The following is a 25,731-nucleotide window of genomic DNA, read 5'->3' as shown; positions in this document are numbered from 1 at the left end:
AAGAGAATAAATATGAATAAGCAGGAAAATTAGAATTTGAGGGCGAATGAAGATGTTTATATAAGTAAGTGAAGAAATATTGAGATATGATTAAAAAAAGGGGGGAAAAGAAAATTGTGGCAAAAATTGTCATTGAGTAAAATGTATTTGAATTTGATAAATTGTTTAAGATAAGATATGGCCAATACTCTGTTCAAAAAAGATCAGAAAAGATGTGGGTGAATGTGGGGGGAGACCAATAAAACTTGATTTAAAAAATCTCTCTCTCTCTCTCTCTCTCTCTCTCACACACACACACACTCATTCTCTTTCCCATGCTCTCACTCTCATCTGTGATGTTTTGGGGAGATAGCTGCGAGTAATGGATAGAGATCACAAGTTGCTAGAAAGAGAGAGATGAGTGTAAGGTGTGCTGTGGGAAAGCGCCTGTTGGATTTCCCAGACTCTGAGCACCTGTAGAGTGGAGGAGTACAATAATGGGGATAACAGGGAGTCCTTGACTTACATCCGTCATTTAGTGACCATTCAAAGTTACAATGGTGCTGAAAAAAGTGACGCATCATGACGGATTTGCACACTTATGCCAAGGGTGAGAAAGATTTATGTATTAAATTTATATGCTGCTCATCTCACTGTCAAGCGACTACTGACAAAAATTGATCTGTGGTCCCTAAGGAATTGAAAGTGACTGGATGCACATCATCAGTGATGACTTGAAGGGGCAGCACGTCTGTGGCACAAGGGTCCTCCTAGACCAGTGTTTTTCCACCTTGGCTTTAAGTTGTGTAGAATTCAACTCCCAGAATTCCACAGTCAGCCATGCTGGCTGAAGAACCTTGGGAGTTGAAGTCCACTCATTTCCAAGGTTGAGACTTTAAGCAGCTGTACGACTCTAGGTGGATAGATACCAAGGCTAAAGAAGATTTGTACTCGATTGCAGCCCTACTTGGAGCAGAGGACCTTCGCCATAGTAATTCCTGCTCTTACGCAGAGGTGGGTTTCAGCAGGTAGCGGAAATTTTGAGTGGTTTGGAGAACCGGTAGTAAAAATTCTGACTGGCTCCGCCCCTGTCTATTCTCTGCCTCCTAAATCCCAGCTGATCAGGAGGAAATGGGGATTTTGCAGTAAAATCCCCAGTCCTTCCCCTGGATTGGGGAGGGAATGGAGATTTTACAGTATCCTTCCCCTGCCACGCCCACCAAGCCATGCCCACAGAACCGGTAGTAAAAAATTTTGAAACCCACCACTGCTCTTACGTATACCGTTTGGTTTATTATTGCAATACCCTCCATCTGGGGCTGCTTCTGAAGACCCCTCAGAAGTGCAATTGCTGCAAAGTGTAGAGGTGGCCCACCCAACCAGTCCAGTATGCATCTTCCGTAATCTTTTAATTATACCCATATGGTGGAGATGAAAGAGATTGAGGCTGCAGGCAATTTATTTAATAGAAGATAATATCTGTAGCTCAGGGTTGAACTCTAAAGTGCTAGGTGTTCTCAGAGCTTGATTGTTTGCTGGCAGATTCTTTGTTACCCAACTAGGTAACACCAGTGTGGGTGAACTCTCACCTGGATGATGTTTGCCTAGTTCGGCAATGAAACATCTGCAAGCAAACAACCAAGCTTTGAGGGTACCTTGAGCACCGCAATATAGGTAATCCTTAATTTACAACCATTTTAGCAAACCATTCACAGTTACAGTTGCACTTAAAAAAAGTGGCTCATGACCAATCATCATATTTATGATTGTCCCAGCAACCAGAGTCACGTGATCATAATTTGCAACCTTCCCAGCTAGCTTCTGGCAAGCAAAGTTATTGGGGGAAGCCAAATTCGCTTAACAACCGTGTGATTTACTTAACAACTGCAGTGAATTTATTTTATTATTTATGTATTTATTTTATTTTTATTATTTGTCAAACACGTAAGATAACAGATATAAGTATAAACATGATTATGAATACAGGATAAGGAAACGAATAAATGGGGACGGTAGGACAGGGACGGTAGGCAGGTTGGTGTGCTTATGCACGCCCCTTACAGACCTCTTAGGAATGGGGTGAGGTCAACCGTGGACAGTCTAAGGTTAAAGTTTTGGGGGTTTGGGGAAGAAACCACAGGTAGTGCATTCCAGGCATTGACCACTCTGTTGCTGAAGTCGTATTTTCTGCAATCGAGTTTGGAGCGGTTTACCTTAAGTTTGTATCTATTGTGTGCTCATGTATTATTGCGGTTGAAGCTGAAGTAGTCATTGATAGGTAGAACAATGTAGCAGATAATTTTTTGTACTACGCTTAAGTCAGACCGAAGGCGGAGTAGTTTAATTTAAAACTTAAATTAAAATTAAATTTAAATTAACACAACTGTTAATTTATTAATTAAGTTATTTCTTAACAATTGTGGCAAAAAGGATTGCAAAATCAGGCGTGACTCACTTAATAAATGCCTTGATTAGCATGGAAATTCTGGTCTCCAATTGTGATCATAAGTAGTGAAGGACTTGCTATATGTCTCTCTTGAATTTTGCAAGGGGATGGAGATCTTCCTCCCGATGATTGGATTGGCATTCTTATAATCCACAATTTCCTGATGATTGGATTGGCATTCTTACAATTTTTAGAAATATAGTGTGGCAACGAAGAAAACTTCAAGGTTCCGTGATACACTTAGTGCATTGTTTTTAGGGTTGTTTGGTTTTTTTTTTTTTTACTGATAGCTATGTTTTTATTCTGTGTTTATGTTTCTATGTTGTAATTTACTGGGAACTGTTTTTGTTGAATTCCAGTGGTATATAAACACAAGCAAAGAAAAAAGATCTGACAAGTTAAGGCAGTTCCACCCAGGGAAAACCCCTCTACCTCACCCCATCTGTAGATTAGAAACATTTTCCTGCCAGAATTGGCAGGAAAGGATATCCCCACATTGGGACAGTAATACCTGTGGAATGTTGGCATGACTTTCAGCTATTTCAAAAACGGTAATTATCTCAGATGTATTTAGACAATTAATCAGTGGAATGACTTGCCTCCAGAAGTTGTGAATGCTCCAACACTGGATGTTTTTTTTAAATTAGATTTTTATTTATACTTTTTTCTTTAACATCCATAGGTGCTTGGTGAACAGTGTATTGTCCGGGTCAATTTATACATAATAATAATACTAATAATATTATTAGTATTATTATTATGTATAAATTGACCCGGACAATACACTGTATTGAATACATAGTAATCATCTTTCAACTTCTAATATTTACCTATACATAGTAATAATAATGTATTGTATTATGTAGCAGTATACATATTTTCCCAATTTCTAATTTCTACTTCTATTTTCTAACCATTAATAAGACAAATCCCATATTAAGAAATATTCTGTTATCTATCCATCATCTCTTGCCCTTTTTAGTATTTCAACTCTTATTGACTTTTTAACAAATCTCACATGCTCCTCCCCTTAATCTAAGTATTTCATCTGCCTCAATGTCTATACCTTTCGCTTTCCGGTCTCAAGGACACCCACCAATAATTCTTTAATCTCCTCTGGCAGCTCTTTCTCACTGGAAGTTTTTAAGATGATGTTGAATAACCATTGGTCTGAAATAGTATAGGGTTTCCTGCCTAAGCAGGGGTTGGACTAGAAAACCTCCAAGGTCCCTTCCAACTATTCTATTCTATTCTATTCTATTCTATTCTATTCTATTCTATTCTATTCTATTCTATTCTATTCTATTCTATTCCATTCCATTCCATTCCATTCCATTCCATTCCATTCCATTCCATTCCATTCCATTCCATTCCATTCCACTCCACTCCACTCCACTCTCTTTGCTTCTTTGTAAACTCTTGTGATCAAACTGTCAGCGGGTGTCTTTCTGTCAGGTAGCTTTTCTTTGTAAGACCACAGACATTTCCTGTTCTTCTTTATTCTTTCTTCTTATTCTAAGCCATATTATTTTTCTAAGTGCGTGTTCTTAAAAATGTTAAATTAGGTCTGGTGCAAAAACAGCACTTTGTTATTTTCCACATTCCTATCCCTATCCCTATCCTACAAAATCTATGCACTGAATGTGTCAATTTCCATCTGTCAGTTACCACCTATCAGTTACCATCCATCAGCCGTGGTGGCGCAGTGGTTAGAATGCAGTACCGCAGGATACTTCTGCTGACTGCCAGGTGCCTGCAATTTGACAGTTCAAATCTCACAAGGCTCAAAATTGACTCAGCCTTCCATCTTTCCAAGGTGGGTAAAATGAGGACCCAGATTGTTGGGGGCAATATGCTGACCTGTAAACTGCTTAGAGAGGGCTGTAAAGCAGTATATAAGTCTAAGTGCTATTGCTATTACTATCAGTTACCATTTGCCAATTGCAAACGTCCACACTGCTTGCACACCCTATCCTGATATCCTAGGGGTTTTTTTTGTGGGGGGGGAATATGATGTGTATGAAAGCCAACACTAGCAGCATAAATAACTGGCAGCAAACAACTGTGTATATAACAATAATATACACCTGCATATGATACCCCTGCGCCATAGGAGGTGCAGAGGACATTCCCTAAATTTTAAGGCAAAGATTGGGGATGTTGATTCAGCGGCCACAGATTTGCGAGCCCATCCATCTCTGCTTATCAGACACTTTCCTAACGGTGCTTTAAGGAAGTTACACTCTCCACCTCCAAGCCCGTCACAAACTTTCTCATTTGCTGGGCTTCCATCCGCATCCCTGCAAAAATCAATCGTTCAGATCCATACCCATTACCGCCTATTTCCCCCCCCCACACCCCCACCAACTTTCCATTCCTGATTGCCCCCGGGGGCGCTCTATCCTCCGCTTCCTCCCCATCCTTGTCTCTCCCCCGGCTGAAAATGGTTAAAGCAGCGGATCTGCCATTCCTAGAGAGGAGGGAACAGGAAATGCCGGTCAAGGGCCCCTTTATAGATAGGGGAGGGGGCGCGGGCTCTTCCTGTCCCGCCCCCTTTTTTCCATTCTCCCAGCGGACAGCACAGTCCGCGGCTGGCGGCGATTGCAGGTGGACGGTCCTTTCTCGCTCGCCCGCCCGCCCTACCGGGAGCGGCGAGGGAAGGTCAGCGCTGGGACAATCGAGAGGAAAACCCAGCGGGCGGGTGGACCAGAGACCGGAGCCCGCGGCGGGAGCGGGGAAGGTCAGCGTCTCTGGACCGGTTTTGCAAAGCGGAGAGGCGAGGCAGGGCTCCGGGGAAGCGGGGTGGGGTGGGGTGGGGGAGACGGACTCCGTGGACCCGCGTCCATGTTGTTTTCGGGTTGCTTCTTCCCGTTTTCCCCCCCTCCCCGATTCCTCCTGGGAGCTCCGGGTCTTGCTCTGGAGGAAAAAGCGGGGTCCACCTTTCCCAGGGGAGAGGGGAGGGGGGCTTCAAGGAGTCGTCCTTGTTGTTCCCTAAATTCCCAGATTTTCGACCAGTTTGGATTTACTGGTGGTCTCCCATCCCAGGACTGGACTGATTGAGTTTGGCTTGGCCGATCAGCCAGGATTGAGGGGGGGGTGGTCTTTGTTGCTTTCTGAGCTTGCTCGTTTTCTTGCAGACGTTTCATGACCCAAACTAGGTAACATCCTCAATTGCTAGTAAGGAATGGAGGTTGCTGTCACTTTATGTTCTAGTGGGCCTGGGTGGCGCAGTGGACTAAGTGCTGTTAAAGTAGTACTTAGCTGCCTGCAATTACTGCAAGTTCAAATCTCACCAGGCTCAAGGTTGACTCAGCCTTCCATCCTTCCGAGGTAGGTAAAATGAGGACCCGGATTGTGGGGGCAATAAGCTGACTTTGTATAAAAAAGAACACCGCTTAGGGGCCCCCCGAAAGCCCTACTAAGCAGGTATATACAAAAGTGTGAAGGCTATTGCTTAATGCACTGTAAGCCGCCCTGAGTCTCCGGAGAAGGGCGGCATATAAATCGAACCAATAAATAAATAAATAAATAGTGGCTTGCCCTGTCAGTGTTGGTGGGGGTGGTCTTAGTCTTAGAGGTTCTTTGGTTGGGCTGTTTGGCACCCTGACATGTCAGCCATCATTAGACACTTTGACATTAACAGCATTTATAGACTATGCAAAATAGAATAGAATACTTTATTGGCCAAGTGTGATTGGACACACAAGGAATTTGTCTTTGGTGCATATGGTCTCAGTGTACATAAAAAGACAAGATACATTCGTCAAGAATCATAAGGTACAACACTTGATGATAGTCATAGGGTACAAATAAGCAATCAGGAAATAATATCAATATAAATCGTAAGGATACAAGCAACAAAGTTACAGTCATGCCATATAAGTGGGAGGAGATGGGTGATAGGAACGGTGAGAAGACTAATAGTAATAGTAATGCAGCCTTAGTGAATAGTTTTGACAGTTTGAGGGAATTATTTGTTTAGCAGAGTGATGGCATTAGGGAAAAAAACTATTCTTGTGTCTAGTTGTCTTGGTGTGCGGTGTTCTATAGCATCATTTTGAGGATAGGAGTTGAAACAATTTATGTACAGGATGCAAGGGATCTGTAAATATTTTCACAGCCCTCTTTTTGACTTGTGCAGTATACAGGTTCTCAGTGGAAGGCAGGCTGGTAGCAATTGTTTTTTCTGCAGTTCTAATTATCCTCTGAAGTCTGTGTCTGTCTTGTTGGGTTTTAGAACCGAACCAGACAGTTATAGAGGTGCAGATGACAGACTCAATAATTCCTCCGTAGAACTGGATCAGCAGCTCCTTGGGCAGTTTGAGCTTCCTGAGTTGGCGCAGAAAGAACAGAGACAAACAACCAGCCCACAAGAGAATAAAAAGTTCCAAGCACCTCTCCACCAGCAAGCAGCACCCAGATCAGCATAGATTAACTCCAAGGTTAACATCAGAACAACAATCAATAAACAATACCCCAGTCAAGAAATTGCCAAAGAGCCAACAGTAAGAGCCCAACCAAAGAAACTCTAAGACACCCCCCCCCCCCATCAACACTGACAGGGCAAGCCACCAGAGTATAAACTGACAGCAAACTACACTCCTTACTAGCACTGATAATGTTACTCCCTAACCATACTCCCTTCTCTTCCATACTCCCTAAGAGCCTGGTGGCGCAGTGGACTAAACTACTGTTAAAGTAGTATTTAGCTGCCAGCTGCCTGCAATTACTGCAAGTTCAAATCTCATCAGGCTCAAGGTTGACTCAGCCTTCCATCCTTCCGAGGTAGGTAAAATGAGGACCCGGATTGTGGGGGCAATAGGCTGACTTTGTATAAAATAGAACACCGCTTTGGGGGGGGGGGGCAAAAAGCCCTACTAAGCAGGTATATACAAAAGTATGAAGGCTATTGCTTAACCCATTGTAAGCCGCCCTGAGTCTCCGGAGAAGGGTGGCATATAAATCAAACTAATAAATAATAATAATAAATAAATACCTAGTTTGGGTCATGAAACGTCTGCAAGAAAACAAGCAAGCCCGGAGAGCAACAAAAACGCCTCATGTCAACCTTGAGTTACAAATATTCTCCTTGATTGACAGCCAGGATTGGCTCACAGTCACATCAGGATGCCTGGCTTCCTATTAAAAGGATCGGAAAGGGAAAGGGGGGGAATGTCGATCAATAATGGCTGCATGTGGGTCATAAGTTGAGGACTGTGGCTTAAATCAATCCTGCACAGGAGCGACATTTGGAATCTTGGTCCTGGGAAGTGATTCCAGGGGGAATGTATCAATTCAGATACTGCATTGGATGCAAGCAGAGGATTTGCTGGTCTGGATAATTGGAACTGCTGCTCTGCCCATAACACTATCAGGATAACAGAATAACTGAGTTGGAAGGGACCTTGGAGGGCTTCTAGTCTAACCCCCTGCTCAAGCAGGAAACCCTATACAATTTCAGACAAATGGTTGCCCAATCTCTTCTTGAAAACTTCCCAGCGGATTGAGCACCCACAACTTCTGGAATCAAGTCATTCCACTGATTAATTGTCCTCACTGACAAAAAAAATTCTCCTTAGTTCCAGGTTGCTTCTCTCCTTGATTAGTTTCCATCCATTGTTCCTTGTCCTGCCTTGTGGTGCTTTGGAGAATAGGTTGACCTGCCTCTTTGTGGCAGCCCCTTAGATATCGCAACACTGCTATCACGTCACGTTAAGTCCTTCTTTTCATTAAACTAGACCAGGAGTGTCAAACTCGATTTCATTGGGGGCCGCATCAGGGTTGTGTTTGACCTCGGGGATGGGCATGGCCAATTTGACATAATTTGTGTCGGGGGCATTTCTGGTGCCCCGGGCTGGCTTGGGGGCTCCATTGTCTCCAGCTGAGAAGGCGAGACCAGGGAGAGCGCCAAACCCTTGTCCTCCAGAGGAGTGTTGCCATCTGCTGGTGGCCAAGTGCTAAGGCAAGACCTTCCTTCCTTCCTTTTCTTCTTCCTCCCCTCTTTCCTTCTTTTTTCTTCCTTGCTCTCTTCCCATCTTCCCTTCTTTTTCTTTGTCTTTCCGCTTTCCCTTTCTCCTTTCCTGTCCTTTCTTGGATGCTCAAATGCAAAAGGAGAAACATTTCTCTTTTTGTTTTGTTTTGCCCTAAACTAGACTGTAGGGGTAGTTTAAACTAGTGGCTAGTAACCCTGATATTTGCAAACAAATTGCTACATTAGTTTCTGAAGAAAACAAGACTGAAAGTGTTTTTCTGCTTAGCCAATTTTCTTCGAAGTATATCTGGTTAGCCAACAGGAATGCTGGTCTGGATTGGCCTTCGATCTGTACTCTTCTTGGACCTACTCCCTTCAATGCTGTGTTGAGAACAGAATAGAATTCTTTTTTTAAAAAAAATATTTTTTCTTAATAGAATTCTTTATTGGCCAAATGTGATTGGACACACAAGGAATTTATCTCCGGTGTAAAAGCTCACAGCATACATACAAGCAACAACTGATAAATCATGATCATAATCATCATAAAATACATTCATCAGAAATCATAAAACACAATACTTTGTGATAGTCATAGGATACTAAATAAGCAATCAACGCAAGTCATACTAGGATACTAAAAACAATTCATATAAAGCGTAAGATACAAGCAACAAAGTTACAGTCATAAGAAGATAAGGAAATAGGTAATAGGGAAAATGAGAATACAGCATTACTAGGTAGTTTGACTGTTGTGGGAATTAGTTGTTTATCAGAGTGATGGCATGGGGGAAGACGTATCCTTGTGTCTAGTTGTTTTGCCTTCTTGAGGGAAGAAGTTGACACAGTTTATGTCCAGGATGTGAAGGGTCTTGTAGGCATTTTCACAGATTTATTTCAGATTCCCAGTCACTTCAAGTTGGTTGTCAAATCAATCCTTGCAATTTGCACAGCGTATTGATCAAGAATGCACATCTGCTTAGAAACAGCTTCTAAGTATTGCGATTGTGTGATTTCTTATTGCATTTTGATTTCTTATCTTTGGACTGGGAGCAAGGAATTCTAATTTCTCTTCTACATGAATTCAAGATGTCTTACGGTCACAGTGACAAGACTTAGTCTAACATAGAGGTAAAGAGCTGAATTCTGTATTCTGAATACAGAAGCCACAAACACTATCCCGAAGTTTCTTGAGAGATATAAAAACTATATAAAAATAAATCTGGCTGTCTGTATGCACTATTGTATAAAGCAGGGGTCTCCAACCTTGGCAACTTTAAGATTTGTACAAAGCTGGCTGGCTGAAGCAAAGCAAAGCTGGCTGAGGAACTCTGGGAGTTGAAGTCCACAAGTCTTAAAGTTGCCAAGGTTGGAGACTCCTGGTATAAAAATACTAGCAGCAGCCTATTATGATAATGAATAGGTTCTCTTTTCTATATTAGAAATATACAGCACTATTTAAATAGAAAGAAAGAGTGCAGAGAAGAGGAACAAAGATGATTAGGGGACTGGAGGCTAAAATATATGAAGAACGGTTGCAGGAACTGGGTATGTCTAGTTTAATAAAGAGAAGGATTAGGGGAGACATGATAGCAGTTGTTCCAATATCTCAGGGGTTGCCACAAAGAAGAGGGAATCAAACTATTCTCCAAAGCACCTTAACATAGGATAAGAAGCAATGAGTGGAAACTAATCAAGGAGAGAAGCAACTTAGAACTAAGGAGAAATTTCCTGACAGTTAGAACAATTAATAAGTGGAACAATTTGCCTTCAGAAGTTGTGAATGCTCCAACACTGGAAATTTTTAAGAAGATGTTGGATAACCATTTGTCTGAAGTGGTGTAGGGTTTCCTGCCTCGGCAGGGGGTTGGACTAGAAGACCTCCAAGGTCCCTTCCAACTATGTTATTCTATCCTATCCTATCCTATCCTATCCTATCCTATCCTATCCTATCCTATCCTATCCTATCCTATCCTATCCTATCCTATCCTATCCTATCCTATCCTTCTCTTCTCTTCTCTTCTCTTCTCTTCTCTTCTCTTCTCTTCTCTTCTCTTCTCTTCTCTTCTCTTCTATAAATAACTCCATTTAATAGATAGCAATAAAAGGATAGCAAACCCCAATTAATGGATAGCAATTAGTGGATTAATGGATAATGGATTTATGAATAGCAATTAATGTAATGATAGCAAATGGTGAATACGTGTCCCCAGGGCACTGCAACTAAATAAAGATGCTAACAGCAGCGTATTATGATAATGAAAATGTTGTCTTTTCTATATTAGAAATATACAAGTACTATTGAAATGGAAATAACTCCGTTTCATAGATAGCAATAAATGGATAGCAAACCCCAATTAATGGATGTCATTTGATTAGTGTCTGATGCTTGTTGACTGATTCATATTTATGACAGTTGCTGTGTCCCGGGGTCACCTTTTGTGACCTTCTGAAAACCAAGGTCAATGGGGAAGCCAGATTCACTTAACAACTCCATTAGCAGCTGCAGGGATTCACTTAACAACGGTGGCAAGACAGATCGTAAAACCAGGCCAAAACTTCACTTAACAAATGTCTTGCTTTAGCAGCATAAATTTTGGGCTCAATTGTGGACGTAAGTCATGGACTACCTGTATAGGAAGGGGGAAGCGCGCATCCAAACGGCAAGATGGCAAGCATGGCATTAGCAATCCGAGCCCCGCCCCTTTTTTGTACTGTGCATCCAATGGCAATGCTCGTACAAAGGAGGCAGGGCTTGCATCATAATGCTGCACCTGCCGTTTTGACCTGTCTCTTTGAATGCCATAGCAGGGCCAATTGCTAACTGGGAAATGTAGGAAAAGGAGACCCTGTTGAATTGGAAGGATAGTTCAAGTGTTGTGGATAGTTCTAGGGTGGTGAAGAAAAGCAGAAGATAAATTGCTGAATGCTGATGATCTTTTGAAACTTAAGTTAATGTTTATATACAAGTGTTGCCTGTCAGCCAAAGGTCTTCTGTGTTTGCAATCATGGTAATACTTTAAACCGGTCCTTTTCAACCTTGGCAACTTTACGATGTGTGGACTCCCAGAATTCCCCCCACCGGAAGTTGAAGCAGGGGTGAAATCCAGGAGGGTCTGACAGGTTCTGGAGAACTGGTAGCGGAAATTTTGAGTAGTTCGGAGAACTGGCAAATACCACCTCTGGCTGGCCCCAGAGTGGGGTGGGAATGGGGATTTTGCAGTATCCTTCCCCCAAGAGTAGGGAGGAAATGGGGATTTGGTAGTATCCTTCCCCTGGAGTGGGGTGGGAATGGAGATTTTGCAGTATCCTTCCCCTGCCACACCCATCAAGCCACACCACACCCACCAAGCCACGCCCACAGAACCGGTAGCAAAAAAAATTAGATTTCACCACTGAGTTGAAGTCCACACATCTTAAAGTCACCAAGGTTGAAAAGCACTGGTTTAAACAATATATAAATAATAGCACCAGTGCATCTTAGGCATTGCTATGTTCTTAAGGATCTTTGGGTGGATTAAATGCCTTCAAATTTGATTTTGGAATGGAAAAGCAGACGCAGTAGAAATATGGGTAGTCCTCAACTTACAACAGTTCATTTAGTGACTGTTCGAAGTTACAACAGCACTGAAAAAAGTTCATTTTTCATACTTATGACCATTGCAACATCCCCATGGTCATGGGATTGACATTCGGATGCTGGACAACTGGTTCATATTTATGACGGTTGTAGCGTTCAGGGGTCGTGTTGCGACCTTCTGACAAGCAAAGTCAATGGGGAAACCAGATTCACTTAACAACCATGTTACTAATTTAACAACTGTAGTGATTCGTGTAACCAATGTGGCAAGAAAAGTCGTAAAACGGAGCAAAACTCACTTAACAAATTTCTAACATAGCAAGATAAATTCCAGGCTCAGTTGTGGTCGTATGTCGAGGACTACCTGTAAAAGGAGAAACTGAAAAGAAAAAAAAAAGATCTGCAAAATATTAAGGATAGAAAATTTGCTTCCGGTTCCTGCCATGTGATCATGGTGAAGCTGTTTTGAGTTCCATCAAGCAGGATTGGGCAGAAAGAGATTTGTTTCACCTCATGGCGTTCTCATTTTTCTTCTAGGCGTCGGGCAGTGGAGAAAGAGAGAGTTGCTTCTGCTAAGACGGACGAAATTCTCTCTCTGAGTCTGTGAAGGTCCAACTCCCCATGGAGGCCATCCCGGAAGAGGATGAAAATGCGAGCTTGCTGGGTAAGAGAATTTGGGCATCTGGACCAAGACTCTTCGCTCCCTGAAACAAATAATAAGAGGGAATTTCTTGCTCATTCCATGTCCAGGCCACCTCTGGGACTGGGAAGTAGATCTTACTTCCATACGGCTAGTTTTTCACTTACAACATTTAGTGACTGTTTGAAATTACAACGGCACTGAAAAAAGTGACTTACATCCGTTTTCCACACGTACAACCATTGGAGCACCCGTGTGGTCAGGTGATTAAAATTCAGACACTTGGCAGCTGGCTCATGTTTATGACGGTCCCAGGGTCACGTGATTCCCTTTTGCGACCTTCTGACAAGCAAAGTCAACGGGGAAGCCCGATTCACTTAACAACCATGTCACTAACTTAACAACTGCAGTGATTCACTTAACAACTGTGGCAAGAAAAGTCATAAAATGTGGCAAATCTCACTTAACAAATGTCTCACTTAGCAACAGAAACTTTGGGCTCAATAATGGTCGTAAGTCAAGGACTAACTCCAGCGGTGATGGGAAAGTACCCTGAGCCGCATTCAAGCAAGCAGGCTTAATTCAGAGGCCAAGCCGGGTACCTGGTTTTGTCCTTTAAGAACGCTGTCAGAAAATGTCTGAAGATCAGTTTCCTGCAAATAGTGCTTTCCTTTGCTTAATTGGCAGGGCCAATCCTGCAATTCGGAAACAGCCAGTTTTTTGCCTTGATTCCTGGTGTAAGTTCAGAGCAAGGAAGATTAAATATTAAAAGGAATATTAGCAACAAGATTATTGAGGATGTGTTTGTGTGCGTGGGTATATTAAAAAAAAGTTAAAGGTAACTGTGACTGCACAACTGAAGCCCTGTCCCCTTTTGTTATAAAAGGTAAAGGTAAAGATTCCCCTCGCATATATGTGCCAGTCGTTCCCGACTCTAGGGGGCGGTGCTCATCTCCATTTCAAAGCCGAAGAGCCAGCGCTGTCCGAAAATATCTCCGTGGTCATGTGGCTGGCATGAATAAATGCCGAAGAAACACAGAACGCTGTTACCTTCCCACCAAAGGTGGTCCCTATTTTTCTACTTGATTTTTTACATGCTTTCGAACTGCTAGGTTGGTAGAAGCTGAGACAAGTAACGGGAGCTCACCCTGTTACTCAGCACTAAGGATTTGAACTGCTGAACTGCCGATCTTTCGATTGACAAGTTCAGCGTCTTAGCCACTGAGCCACTGCATCCTTTTGTTATACATGCGTTTTAAAAAAAGGTAGCAGGGCTATGACCTTGGCAGACTTTATTATTTTTAAAAATTCCGTGTGGATGCTTGTGGTGATCAGGAAAATAAGTCCAATGTAGAAAAGATGTAGGTGGTGGGAAACTCCCAGGATGGATTCACGCAACAAATATACAGTTAGCCCTCAATACATGACCACAATTGAGCCCAAAATTTCGATTATTAAACAAGACAGTTGTTAAGTGAGCTTTGCCCCATTTTACGACTTTTCTTGTCACAGTCATTAAGTGAATCACCACAGTTCTAATAAGTTAAGTCTAAGTCAATGTTTCTCAACCTTGGAAGCTTGAAGATGGGTGGACTTCAACTCAGCGCTGGCTGGGGGATTCTGGGAGTTGAAGTCTACCCATCTTCAAGCTACCAAGGTTGAGAAACACTGGTCTAAGACACAATTGTTAAGTGAATCTGACTCCCTCATTGACTTTGCTTGTCAGAAGGCCACAAAAGGGGATCACAGGACACTTCAACCGTCATAAACATGAACCGGTTGCCAAGCATCTGAATTTTAATCACGTGACCATGGGAAATGCTGCAATGGTTGTGAGTGTGAAAACGGTCGTAAGTCACTTTTTTCCATAACTTTGAATGGTCACTAAACAAATGGTTGCAAGTCAAGGACTACCCCATTGAGTCACTAACCCTTTCAAGGGTGTCTTACGTTTGGATTGGGCAGCCTTTGGTCATGGTGGCTGGGGAATTCTGGGAGTTGAAGTCCACCTAAAAGTTGCTAATATTGAGAACTGCTGCTCCAATTCTCCCTGGATCCTTCACTGACTCAGTGAAGGGTGTTGCGTGTGGGAAATAGCCACTGAGCAGACAAACCAACAGCATATGACACCTTTCATATTCCTGTCACCCATTGGCTGCTTTTTTTTATTATTATTCCTGCAGGTAACGGGGAAGTGACAGAGCCCGAAGTGGCAACCTGTTGGATGGTGAGGCCTGACTATATGGAATTCAACGGGGATTTGCTGGAGGAAAACATGTATGAGTTTCCTGGGATATCTATGGTTGAGGAGGGGAGCCATTCAGAAGCTGCAGTAGAAGCGGCTTCCTTTTGTGCAAAAGGCCCAGGCTGTACCAGCACCATCCCAGACTCCTTTAACGACCAGAAATCCACAGTTAGAGAGAAACCCTACAAGTGCTCATTCTGTGGGGAAAGTTTCAAGCAGCGTTCGTACCTGGTCAAACACGAGAGAACCCACACGGGAGAAAAACCCTACAAATGTTCGGTGTGTGGGAAAAGCTTCAGCCAGAGCTCCCACATCATTACGCACGAGAGGACTCACACGGGAGAGAAACCCTACCAGTGCTCGGATTGCGGGAAGAGCTTCAACCGCAAAGCCAACCTCCTGGCGCACGAGAGGACCCACACGGGGGAGAAACCTTACGCCTGTTCGGATTGCGGCAAGTGCTTCAGCCAGAGCTCGTGGCTGATGGCTCATAAAATCATCCACACCGGGGAGAAACCGTTTAAGTGTTTGGTCTGCGGGAAGCGCTTCAATAACCGCTCGAGTCTCATTAAACACAAGAGGTCCCACTCGGAAGAGAAACCCTACATTTGCTCAGACTGCGGGAAGTCCTTCAAGGAGAGCTCTAAGCTTATTAAACACCAAAGGATTCACACGGGCGAGAAGCCGTACCGGTGCCCATTGTGTGGCAAAGGTTTCTGCTTCAAGTCCAGCCTGAGCCAACATGAGCGAACGCACACGGGAGAGAAGCCCTACGCGTGCTGCGTTTGCGGGAAAACCTTCCGGCAGAAGTCGCATCTCATCAGGCACGAGAAGATGCACATGGGAGACAAATCCTACCCCTGTTGAGACTGCCAAAAAGCCATCGGCTGGGGGCTCCAGGTAGCACAGGATAATATGTGTTCTCCCTGCAGGGAGAGATACGGCTGAAGTTCTGCCAGCAGCCCCTGTGGTCTTAGAAGGAAGGACGAAAAAACAAATGAATTGGAAGGACAGTGATCTGGGACTTGAAACAAATTCATTTTAGCCTGCTTTGTAAATCTTTTTGCAATTTTCTTTTTTTCTAATAAAAGGAAACCAAAGTAGATCTCCGAACTTAGTCTGTCCGTCCTTGTTTCAAGCTTCTCAATCTGCCCAGAGTTATGCTTTGAGGTAAGATGGCTGACCTGTAAATCTATATATATAAAAGCGAAAAGCACTCATGCATTAATCACAAAATATCCAGAACCGTAAAGCCTACAAACTTGAAATTTGCCACGTATGTTCCTCTTGGCTTCTAGGTGCTCACTAAGAAAGGATGTTTTGAAATGACCACTAGGGCATTAGTATTTCCTATATTATTATTAACACGCTCTGATGCTAAGAAGTTCTACTCACCCTCCCTACCTGAAAAGAAATCTGTTCCACACTCTGATGCTAAGGACTTCTACTCCCCCTCCCCACCTGGAAAGAAATTTGTTCCAAATGCAAAACACAAGCAGAGGAGAGGAGTTTCACTTTCATTTTTACTTTCACAGCAGCAAGCAGCTTTACTACAGAACAGTTCAGCTAAGCCATGCCCAGCCTCCTTGCTCACACAGGAAATACTGTTTTGAGTTTCCAAACACCCCTCAACTCTCTCACACACTGACAGGATGCTAGCCAGATGAATACCGATGGATGCTGTGGGCTGGGATATTCTGCTTCCACTCCCCCTCTGTTCCAACTGCCAGTTGCATTATATTAACACACTGATGCTATGGAGTTACACATTCTACATTAAGTTTCAGGCTGTAAGTGTCAATTTATCAAGCCTGAGCACATAGTTCTGTAGCGAAGCACAGGTAGCCAGTTAGTTTGATATATAAGTAAATAAAATATAGAGTCGATCTCCTTAGCAGTCCTGATTAGCAGGGGGCTGCTTCCTCCTTCCAAGGAGGGCCTCTTGCAGAAATTGAGGAGGGGGGGAGAAAGAGGCTGACCCAATGAAGGGAAAACGGGTAAAGGGGAAGTGATGTCCTAAATAACAATTACACTGCAGTGTGTTTTGTGACTGTGGGACTGCGTTGGAGGTAGTTCTTATACAGAGGTAGGATTCCCTTCCCTTCCCTATCGGTTTGCAAATGTGAGCCTTTCGTGCATGTGCACGGCCTCCAAAACGTGGCTAAATAGGACAGCATTACGTACTGGTGAGTGGGTGTGGCCTACCGCAGTCGCCGTTTGCCCAAACCGGACAGAACCCGCTGAATCCCATCAGTTTTTATATCACCTCTTATCAGTGGTGGGTTGTCCCAGTTCGGTCTGGTTCTATCGAACCGGTAGTAAAACCGCCAGGAGGCTCCGCCCACCCACCACGACGTCGTCATGGGTAATCTGCACATGCGCGCGCGGTCCCATTGCAAACCGGTAGTAAAGGTAAGTAGAACCCACCCCTGCTTCTTATCATATTGAAGGTGATTCGCATTAGTCATTAAAACACGAGGGTTTTTTAAGTAATTGTACTATAAAGCCCCCTGCTATAACTTAAGAAAGGCCACAGAGAGGATCAAAAATATTTCCCAATAGAATCATATATAATTCTTGCACTATTAACATACACAATCCCAGTTTAATATATTAGTAAGCAATACAAATTTTGGTTAAGTTTTAATAAAAGTATATCAGGGTGAAGTGGAATTGAAACTTTCAACATTTCTTTCATGCCACGCTAAATTATTTTCCTATTATTGTTCAGCTTTGCAGCACATAAGGAAGGAGTCAATTTATTTAATGCATTTGCAGCATTTGATAGAAAATGAGATACTCATCTTGGCAACCAAGAATGAAGTAAGATACTAGTAATAAAGTGTCTTACACCAAGTTACCCCAAGTAGATTTTTTAAAGTTTGAAGTACAGGTAGTCCTCAACTTAAAACCACAAATTTCTTTTGCGAAGTGAAACATTTGTTAAGTGAGTTTTGCCCCATTTTACGACTTTTCTTGCCACAGTCATTAACTGAATCACTGCAGTTGGTAAATTAGTAACACTAATTTAAGTGAAACTGGTTTCCCCATTGACTGCTTGGCAGGAGGCTGCAAAAGGAGATCACATTACCAAGCATCTGAATTTTGATCACCTGACCGTGGGGATGCTGCAACGGTCATAAGTGTGAAAAATGGTCATAAGTCACTTGTTTCAGTGGTGATGTAACTTTGAACGGTTGCTAAATGAACTGTTGTACTACCTGTACATTCAAACTTCCATTTTCCATTGGAATTCCCACTGCTCCACCTCTAAAACTATATTAAAATTTTGCATTCGTTTAATCATAGTTTTTTTTAACCTCTTCAGAACTGTAATCCACTAATAAATTCAAATCGAGAAGTGCTAAATTGTGAAAAAGGAAACATTGGAGACATCAGTAGCCTTTCTCCAACAGATGACACTTGTTGTCTCTTAAAAGGAACAACATTTAAAAGAGGTACAACTGTTGTGGTCTGCCAGCAGCCAGTGGAGCTGGCAGCGGAGTCGGACAGCGATGAGGCTGAGGAAGAACATGGGCCAGTCCTGGAGGCTGGGGAAGGCCCAGATGAAGGCTCTGCATCGGAGGCAGAGATGAGGCCAGGGCCATCGGGGAGTGAGGTGTGGACTACAGAGCCTCCAGAGGCTGACAGCAGAGAGGCAGAGGAACAGAAGGACCCTGTTCCTAGTGCACGTATGAGAAGTGCTGCCAGAAGGCAGGAGCAGCTAAAGCAGAGAGGACAACTTGGGAGTAGGGCCAAGAGATGATTGGCCCCTCCCATAAGGCTTAAAACAGACCAGCAATGGCATTTGGGCTTTGCCGGAAAACAACGTTGGTAGCTTTGTCTTCTTCATCGTCTACGGCTTGTATTTATTTTTGTATCTGTGACTTCTGAACGTTTGCCAAGAAAGGCCTTTGGCAGTTTGCCTAATTGGACAAGGTTTGAGATAGGACTGAAGAATTTGTGTTGGGAGGAATTTGCTTTTAGAACATCATTTAAAAGAGGTACAACCTCTTACAACTCGACTTACAACCCTTCATTTAGTGATTCTTCGAAGTTAAAACGGCAGTGAAAAAGGTGACTTATGACCGTTTTTCATGCTTATGGTCCCCATAGTCACATGATCAAAATGTCAGGTTTTTTCTGACAGGAAGGAAAATATGAAAGGGGAGAAGACCGCCAGTGCCATCAAAATTCAAATTTTTCAAACATGACTTCTGCAGTTTATCCATCGGGTAAAAGGTCTAGTTCATGGGTGTCAAACTCAAGGCCCGTGGGCCAGATTCGGCCTGTGGGGTGCTTAAATCTGGCCCTCGGGCCCACCCTGAAAACAGCAAAGGACCAGCCTGCGGTGCCTCCGCCAGTGCAAATGGAGCCCAGGCGGGTCACACACAGCCTCCCCGAGCTCTGTTTTTGCTGGCAGAGGGCTGCAGGAGGCCATTGCGGCTGAAAACGGAGCCTCGGTGAGTGACGTGGAGCTGGGCATGCCTACCCTGGCTACACCCCCAGCCCCCCAAGGCCAAACACAACCCTGATGTGGCCCTCAATGAAATTGAGTTTGACACCTCTAATCTAGTTCATGAAATTGGAATGTCAAAATGGCTTTTTGAGAATCAGTTGCAGGCTTCTTTACAACTTCCCAGGATTCCTGTGGACCATCATGCTTTCTCTACAACCAAGGTATTTTTTGCAACAAAAAATGCTCACCTGTTCTTCTTTTGCAGCAACACACAACTGCCTAGTAACCTTATTCTTCCATCCTCCATTTCAAGAACAGTCTGATCGGCAGGCGGTTCTTCCTTCAGCCTTGTAGGTTGCAGGACGGGAATGGGGAACTGACTCCAAATACAGGTAGTCCTCAATTTATACAGTTCATTTAGTGACTAAAGTTACAATGGGACTGAAAAAAAGTGACTTATGACCGTTTTCCAGAGTTACGATCTTTGTAGCATCCCCAAGATCATGTGATCAAAATTCAGATCCTTGGCAACTGGTTCATATTTATGACCATTGCTGCATCTCAAAATCGTGTGATCACCTTTTCTGACCTTCTGATAAGCAAAGTCAATGGAGGGGGAGTATGATTCACTTAACAACCGTGTTACTAACGTAACAACTGCAGTGATTCACTTAACAATTGTAGCAAGAAAGTTTTAAAATGGGGTAACCTAATCAATCAATTTTAATGTTTTAAGGCAGGGGTGGACAAATGTGGCCTACAACCTGTGGACTTCAAATCCCAGAATTCCTGAGACAGCTTGGCTGTCTCAGGAATTCTGGAAGTTGAAGTCCACAGGTTGTAAAAGGGCCACATTTGCCCACCCCTATTTTAAGGGATTCATGCACTGGTCAGTCAAGGGACAATAGTTTTGAAAAATAAGTTCCAATCTGGGGGCAGCAATTTTTGAAAGGGACCTCCATCTGCTTCAGAACAACCCAGAGGCATCTGTGGGAAAAGCTGGGCTGAAGGTGCTTAGTCTGACCTGTGAGGACTGTTCTCATGTTCATTGTTGGACCTTAAAGCAGCAGTCGCTGACATTCAATAAGCTGAGGAAAAAATTTCTAGCAAATGCTGTGCTCATCAGGGGAAAATAAGCATGTGATTCAATCACAGAACTCTTTATTGTTCCAATAAAGGTAATCCTCAACTTACAACAGTTCACTTAGTGACCATTCGAAGTTACAACGGCACTGAAAAAGTGACTTAATGACCGTTTTTCACACTTAACGACCATTGCAGCATCCCCATGGTCACATGATCAAAATTCAGAGGCTTGGCAACTGACTCGTACTTATGATGGTTGCAGTGTCAAGTGGTCACCTTTTGCAACCTTCTGACAAGCAAAGTCAACAGGGAAAAACAGATTCACTTAACAACCTTGTTACTAATTTAACAACTGCAGAGATTCACTTAAGAACTGTGGCACAAAAGATTGTAAAAAGGGGCAAAATTCACTGAACAAATGTCTCACTTAACAACAGAAATTTCAGGCTCAATCATGGTCGTAAGCCAAGGACTACCTCTACAGTAGCAGTGCCTTTCTCAGATAACGGTTTTGGGTCTAAGTCTTGGGAATCTAAGTAGGAAAGGAGGTCAGGATGCTACTGCAATTCAATTTTGACTGCTGAGCTTGGTGATTTTCTTGCAGATATTTTGGTCAGGTCTGCCTCTGTTCAAAACCCAAGAAAGAAAATCCGCAACTCCATTGAGATAGAGAAGAGGTACTTTTACAGAGTTTGAAATGATAGCAGCGAAAGCAAGGCAAGATCTGATTCAAAACATGCAGTTCTCCAGAGTTTCTCTCTTTCCAGCAATCCTTTCTCCTTTGCTTCTTCTATTCCATTCTGTCCTTGTTTTTTTTTCTATTGTTGTTCCTCTAGTCAGTTTCACTAGGTCAAAAAAACCCAAAACAAGACAAGTCCATCTTTTTCCTGTTGCACCAATGAACCTGAAACATCCTGTCGCTGTGAGCTTTCGCATTGGCAATGTTATTAATGCCACATGGAGAGCATGACCACGGAATCTCTTTCTCCTTTCCCCTTCTTTCCATCTCGACTTATTGTCCTGGCCTTTGATGTCAGCTTTGAAATTTCCTACTGTGATGTGCTGCAGTGTGTGTGTGTGTGTGTGTGTGTGTGTGTGTGTGTGTCTTTCTGGTCATAATATTGCTTCAGCCTTCCGCTCAACACTTTGCGGGATAATTGTCCCTGACAAGAGGGTGAATCACAGTGGAGAGTTGATAAACTGATGACAGAAGTCAAGACATATAGGATTACTGCTGTGAATATAATAAAAAGGAGACTAAACATGTTGGCAGTTTAAAGATTACAGATTGAAAGTTTCCCCAAATCCTTCCTCCCCCACCCTCCAGGATCCAGCCCTGAGGGTCCAATCAACATCCAGTATGATGTGGTGTGAAGCTCATCTTCAGGTATTTTGCCCAACTGGAGTCCTAGGATGACAACTCCACTCCGCAGCACAATAATTCTTGAGAATAAACCTCCCTTTCAGTTCACATGGGACTTCACCTCACCAGCTCACTTCTCCAACCCAAATGCCATGCCCCCCTCTCTCCGTTACTATGGCAGCCGATAGCAAGCAGAACCCCAAGCTGGAGATCCAGTTTCATGACAGTTTCATTCCACATAGCATGGCTATAGTATTATTTTTGTTATCTTTTTTTTTACTCCTCCCCCCTTACTGATATTATTATGATTATCATTATTCAGTTGCTTTGCATACACTGAGAGCTTCTGCACTGGAAACAAATTTCTCAGGCTTGGGCAAAGTATTCAATTCAATTCAATTCTCCAAACTAGGTAATACCTTAAGTTATTGCTGCCACCTAGTGACCAATTGTAGAATTGCAGCGTTCCAATATCTCAGGGGTTGCCACAAAGAGGGAGTCAGGCTATTTCTCCAAAGCACCTGAGGGAAGGACAAGAAGCAATGGGTGGAAACTAATCAAGGAGAGAAGCAAGCTAGAATTAGGAAGAAATTTATTGACAGTGAGAACCATTAGCCAGTGGAATGGCTTGCCTCCAGAAGTTGTAAGAGCTCCAGCAGTGAAGGTTCTTAAGAAGAGATTGGATATTTGTCTGAAATGGTGTAGGATTTTCTGGGGTGTTGTGGAGGGAGGCAGGGAGACAGAAAGGGTTAGGGCTTGTTTTAATGTTTGGGGCTCTGTTTGTTACCAACTTGCCTTCCATTGAGGACCGGTATACTGCACGAGTCAAAAAGAGGGCTGTAAAAGTATCTACAGACCCCTCACATCCTGGACATAAATTGTTTCAACTTCTACCCTCAAAACACTATAGGGCACTGCACACCAGAACAACTAGACACAAGTTTTTTTCCATAATGCCGTCACTCTGCTTAACAACTAATTCCCACAACACTGTCAAATAATTTACTAAGACCGTATTACTATTATTCTTCTTCTCTTCCTTCCTAGTATCTATCTCTTCCCACTTATTACTATAACCATGTTGCTTGTATCTTTCAATTTATATTGTTTTTGTTTCCTAGTACGATTTGATAGCTTATTAGTAACCTTGAGTTATCACTAAGAGTTGTATCTTTTTATTCTCCATGAATGTATTTTATTCTCCTTAAGTACACTGAGAGCATATACACCAGGGGTGAAATGTAAAATGTGTTACTACCGGTTCTGTGAGTGTGGCTTGGTGGGGGGGATAATGTGACTGGGTGGGCGTGGCCAACTCTTTTTTTTTTAACTTTTCAAAGCATTTTTCCTAATGCTTTGAAAAGCCTCTGGTGATCAGGCAACTCAGCTGGGATCGTCAGAGACTTTTCAAAGCATTTTTTTTACCACCTCTTCGGCCAAGAGGTTGCAGAAAAAAATGCTTTGAAAAGCCTCTGAGGATCCCAGCTGAGCCGCGTGATCATCAGAGGCTTTTTTTTTTTTTTACTTTTAAAAGCATTTTTTTGTCGGAAGAGGTTGTAGAAAAAATGCTTTTAAAAGTAAAAAAAAAAAGTCTCTGATGATCGTGCGACTCAGCTGAGCATGGGGGGGGGGCAGGGATTTTTGCTACCGGTTCTCCGAACCACCCACCGCCATCACTACCGGATTGGGTGATCCGGTCTGAACCGGGAGCATTTCACCCCTGATATACACCACAGGCAAATTTCTTGTGTGTCCAGTCACACTTGGCCAATAAAGAATTCTATTCTACTCAATGCATATATAAAGGTCTGTAGTCCAGTTTTTAGCCAAGATCCGTCGGTTAGGAAATCATGCCTTCCAAATTCAGTAATTATGGTCAAACTTACAGAAAGATGGACCTGAAATCCAGTTGTTACAGGCAGCCTTCCCTCATGTGTCTCTAAGGGTTTCCTTATAGATAGTAAAACTGAATTAGAAATATTTTTCTTTCCTACCGTAATCAATGACAATCAATCCACTAACTTCGTCAACCAGTAATAGTATCCTAGAAGCATCTTTTCTTCTTGTTCATTTCTCAAACTCAGCAACTGTTGGATTTAAACTTTCCCAAAACACAGTGGCTGGGGAATACTTGGAGTTAAAGTCCACGCAGCTAAAAGTTGCCAAGTTGAAAAACACTGGCTCAGAATATTGTGTAAACAGCTGAGCTCACATACCCACCGATATGACTCCACATGCCACCTGTGGCACACATGCTATAGGTTCACCATCACGGACTTAGAGCATTGATAAGCACTGTTCAACTCAAGCAATGTAACTCGGGATGGTATGCAGGAAGTCCTCGATTTACGATTTCAATAGGGGCCAGAATTTTTTTCGTAAGTCATTGAGTTGATACTAAGTGATCCTTAGAATCTATAATGATCCTAAATTGATTCACTATATGACTGGGTGCAATGTTATGACCATTTTTATGATGGTTTAAAATGAGTCACCAAGGTCAATAAGCAAATCACATGGCCATTAAACGAACCCAGCTTCCCTGATGGGGTCTTTTGCCTAAAACTGGCAAAAAAAAACCCCATTACAAATTATGACCATGGAGTGCTTCAACCAGTTGTAAGTTGCAAGCTGGTTGTCAACTACCCATATAGTGATCCCATACCTCGGGGGCGGTATATGTGTGTGTCTTGATCAACTTTAACCCTGATTTTAATTTAATCTTGCCTTTTTAAATTTTATATAACATTTTTATGTTTTAATATTTCATTTCTACATTGCCCAGAGTTCCCCCGTGAGGAAGATTACAGGTTTTAAATTTTAATTAATAAATACACAGGTAGTCTGATATCCCTTTCTCTACAGGTAGTCCTGAACATAGAACAGTTCATTTAGTGACCATTCAAAGTTACAACAGCACTGAATGTGACTTATGACCGTTTTTCACACTTATGACTGTTGCAGAATTCCCCAGGATAACGTGATCAAAATTCAGATGCTTGGCAACTGACTCGTATTTATGACGGTTGCAATGTCCTGGGATCGTATTTTGCAACTTCTGAACAAGCGAAGTCAATGGGAAAGCCAAATTCAGTTAACCATGTTACTTAAAAATTCACTTGGCAAGGTAGGTGGTAAAATGGAGCAAAACTCACGAACAACTGTCTTGTTTAGCAACCAAAATTTTGGGCTTAATTGTGGTTGCAAGTTGAAGACTACCTGTACATTAAAAAAAAAAAACCTGCAAGAAAATATAGTTGGTGACTAGGTTAATTTAATTACGGGTTGCCTAACTTTGCACATTGCATTAACCCAGTCACTAAAATTTGCATAATGACTTTTAGAGGCTAATGGAGAAATCATAATTAAATGATGGTTTTAGGGTTTTTAAAATGCCTTCTTTCCAAACTGCAGTTTTGAAGGGAGGATGTGTGGTGCAGTTTGCAATTTTAAAAAAGATACATTCAATTTCTGAAAACTTCAAGGGTCTAAGACAGTGATGGCTAACCTTTCTGCCATTGTGTGCCAGGAAGGGGTGGGTGGGGGAGGTTCGCGAGCGAGCATGCCCACACCCATAATTCTATGCGCCCCACCCTGCACACGCGACCCCCCTTCCCCCCGCTCCTGGCACGTGATGTCCTGGTAGGCCTGTTTTTCTGTCTCACCTGGCTCCAGATCCTCTCTATGCACCTGGGGAGGGCAAAAACAGCCTTCCCCATCCCACCCACAGGCCCTCCGGAGGCAGGAAACAGCCTGTTTCCCTACTTCTGGTGGGCCCAGAAAGCCCAAAAATTAGCTGGCCAGTGCGTGCATGTGCACCCTAGCTGAGCTGGCGTGCCAGGTGACATGGCTCCGTGTGCCACCTGTGGCACACGTGCCATAGGTTCGCCATCACGGGTCTAAGAAGTCACCAAAGCTGCAAGAATGGAGTGTTTGATATTTGCAGGTTACTTTTCCCAAGT

General features: G+C 42.9%; 1 protein-coding gene across 3 annotated transcripts; it reads left to right on the top strand.

Annotated features, from left to right (window-relative positions):
- The first annotated feature begins 4,940 nt into the window (after positions 1 to 4,940).
- On the top strand, positions 4,941 to 15,964 carry LOC148115726 (uncharacterized). 3 transcript variants are annotated; one of them, XM_087884107.1, is made up of 3 exons: positions 4,941 to 5,086; positions 12,514 to 12,640; positions 14,800 to 15,964. In XM_087884107.1, the coding sequence occupies exons 2-3, from the start codon at positions 12,598 to 12,600 to the stop codon at positions 15,726 to 15,728; spliced, it is 972 nt and encodes a 323-aa protein (XP_087740233.1). In that variant the 5' UTR covers positions 4,941 to 5,086; positions 12,514 to 12,597; the 3' UTR covers positions 15,729 to 15,964. The 3 variants fall into 3 exon arrangements, with proteins under 3 accessions (XP_087740233.1, XP_087740232.1, XP_087740234.1); XM_087884106.1 differs by having other exon boundaries at positions 4,945 to 5,165; XM_087884108.1 differs by lacking the exons at positions 4,941 to 5,086; positions 12,514 to 12,640 and adding an exon at positions 14,325 to 14,466.
- Positions 15,965 to 25,731: the final 9,767 nt, after the last annotated feature.

The sequence above is a fragment of the Pantherophis guttatus genome, chromosome 2, assembly GCF_059756535.1.
Source record: "Pantherophis guttatus breed Tessera chromosome 2, ASM5975653v1, whole genome shotgun sequence".
NCBI lineage: Eukaryota > Metazoa > Chordata > Lepidosauria > Squamata > Colubridae > Pantherophis > Pantherophis guttatus.
This window is presented reverse-complemented; position numbering and strand designations above follow the sequence as displayed.

Excerpts from the sequence above, each read along its gene's own strand:
- LOC148115726 (XM_087884107.1), top strand. The coding sequence starts at position 12,598 with ATGGAGGCCATCCCGGAAGAGGATGAAAATGCGAGCTTGCTGG. Across the intron at positions 12,641-14,799 it reads TGAAAATGCGAGCTTGCTGG|GTAACGGGGAAGTGACAGAG; the intron begins GTAAGAGAATTT and ends TTATTCCTGCAG.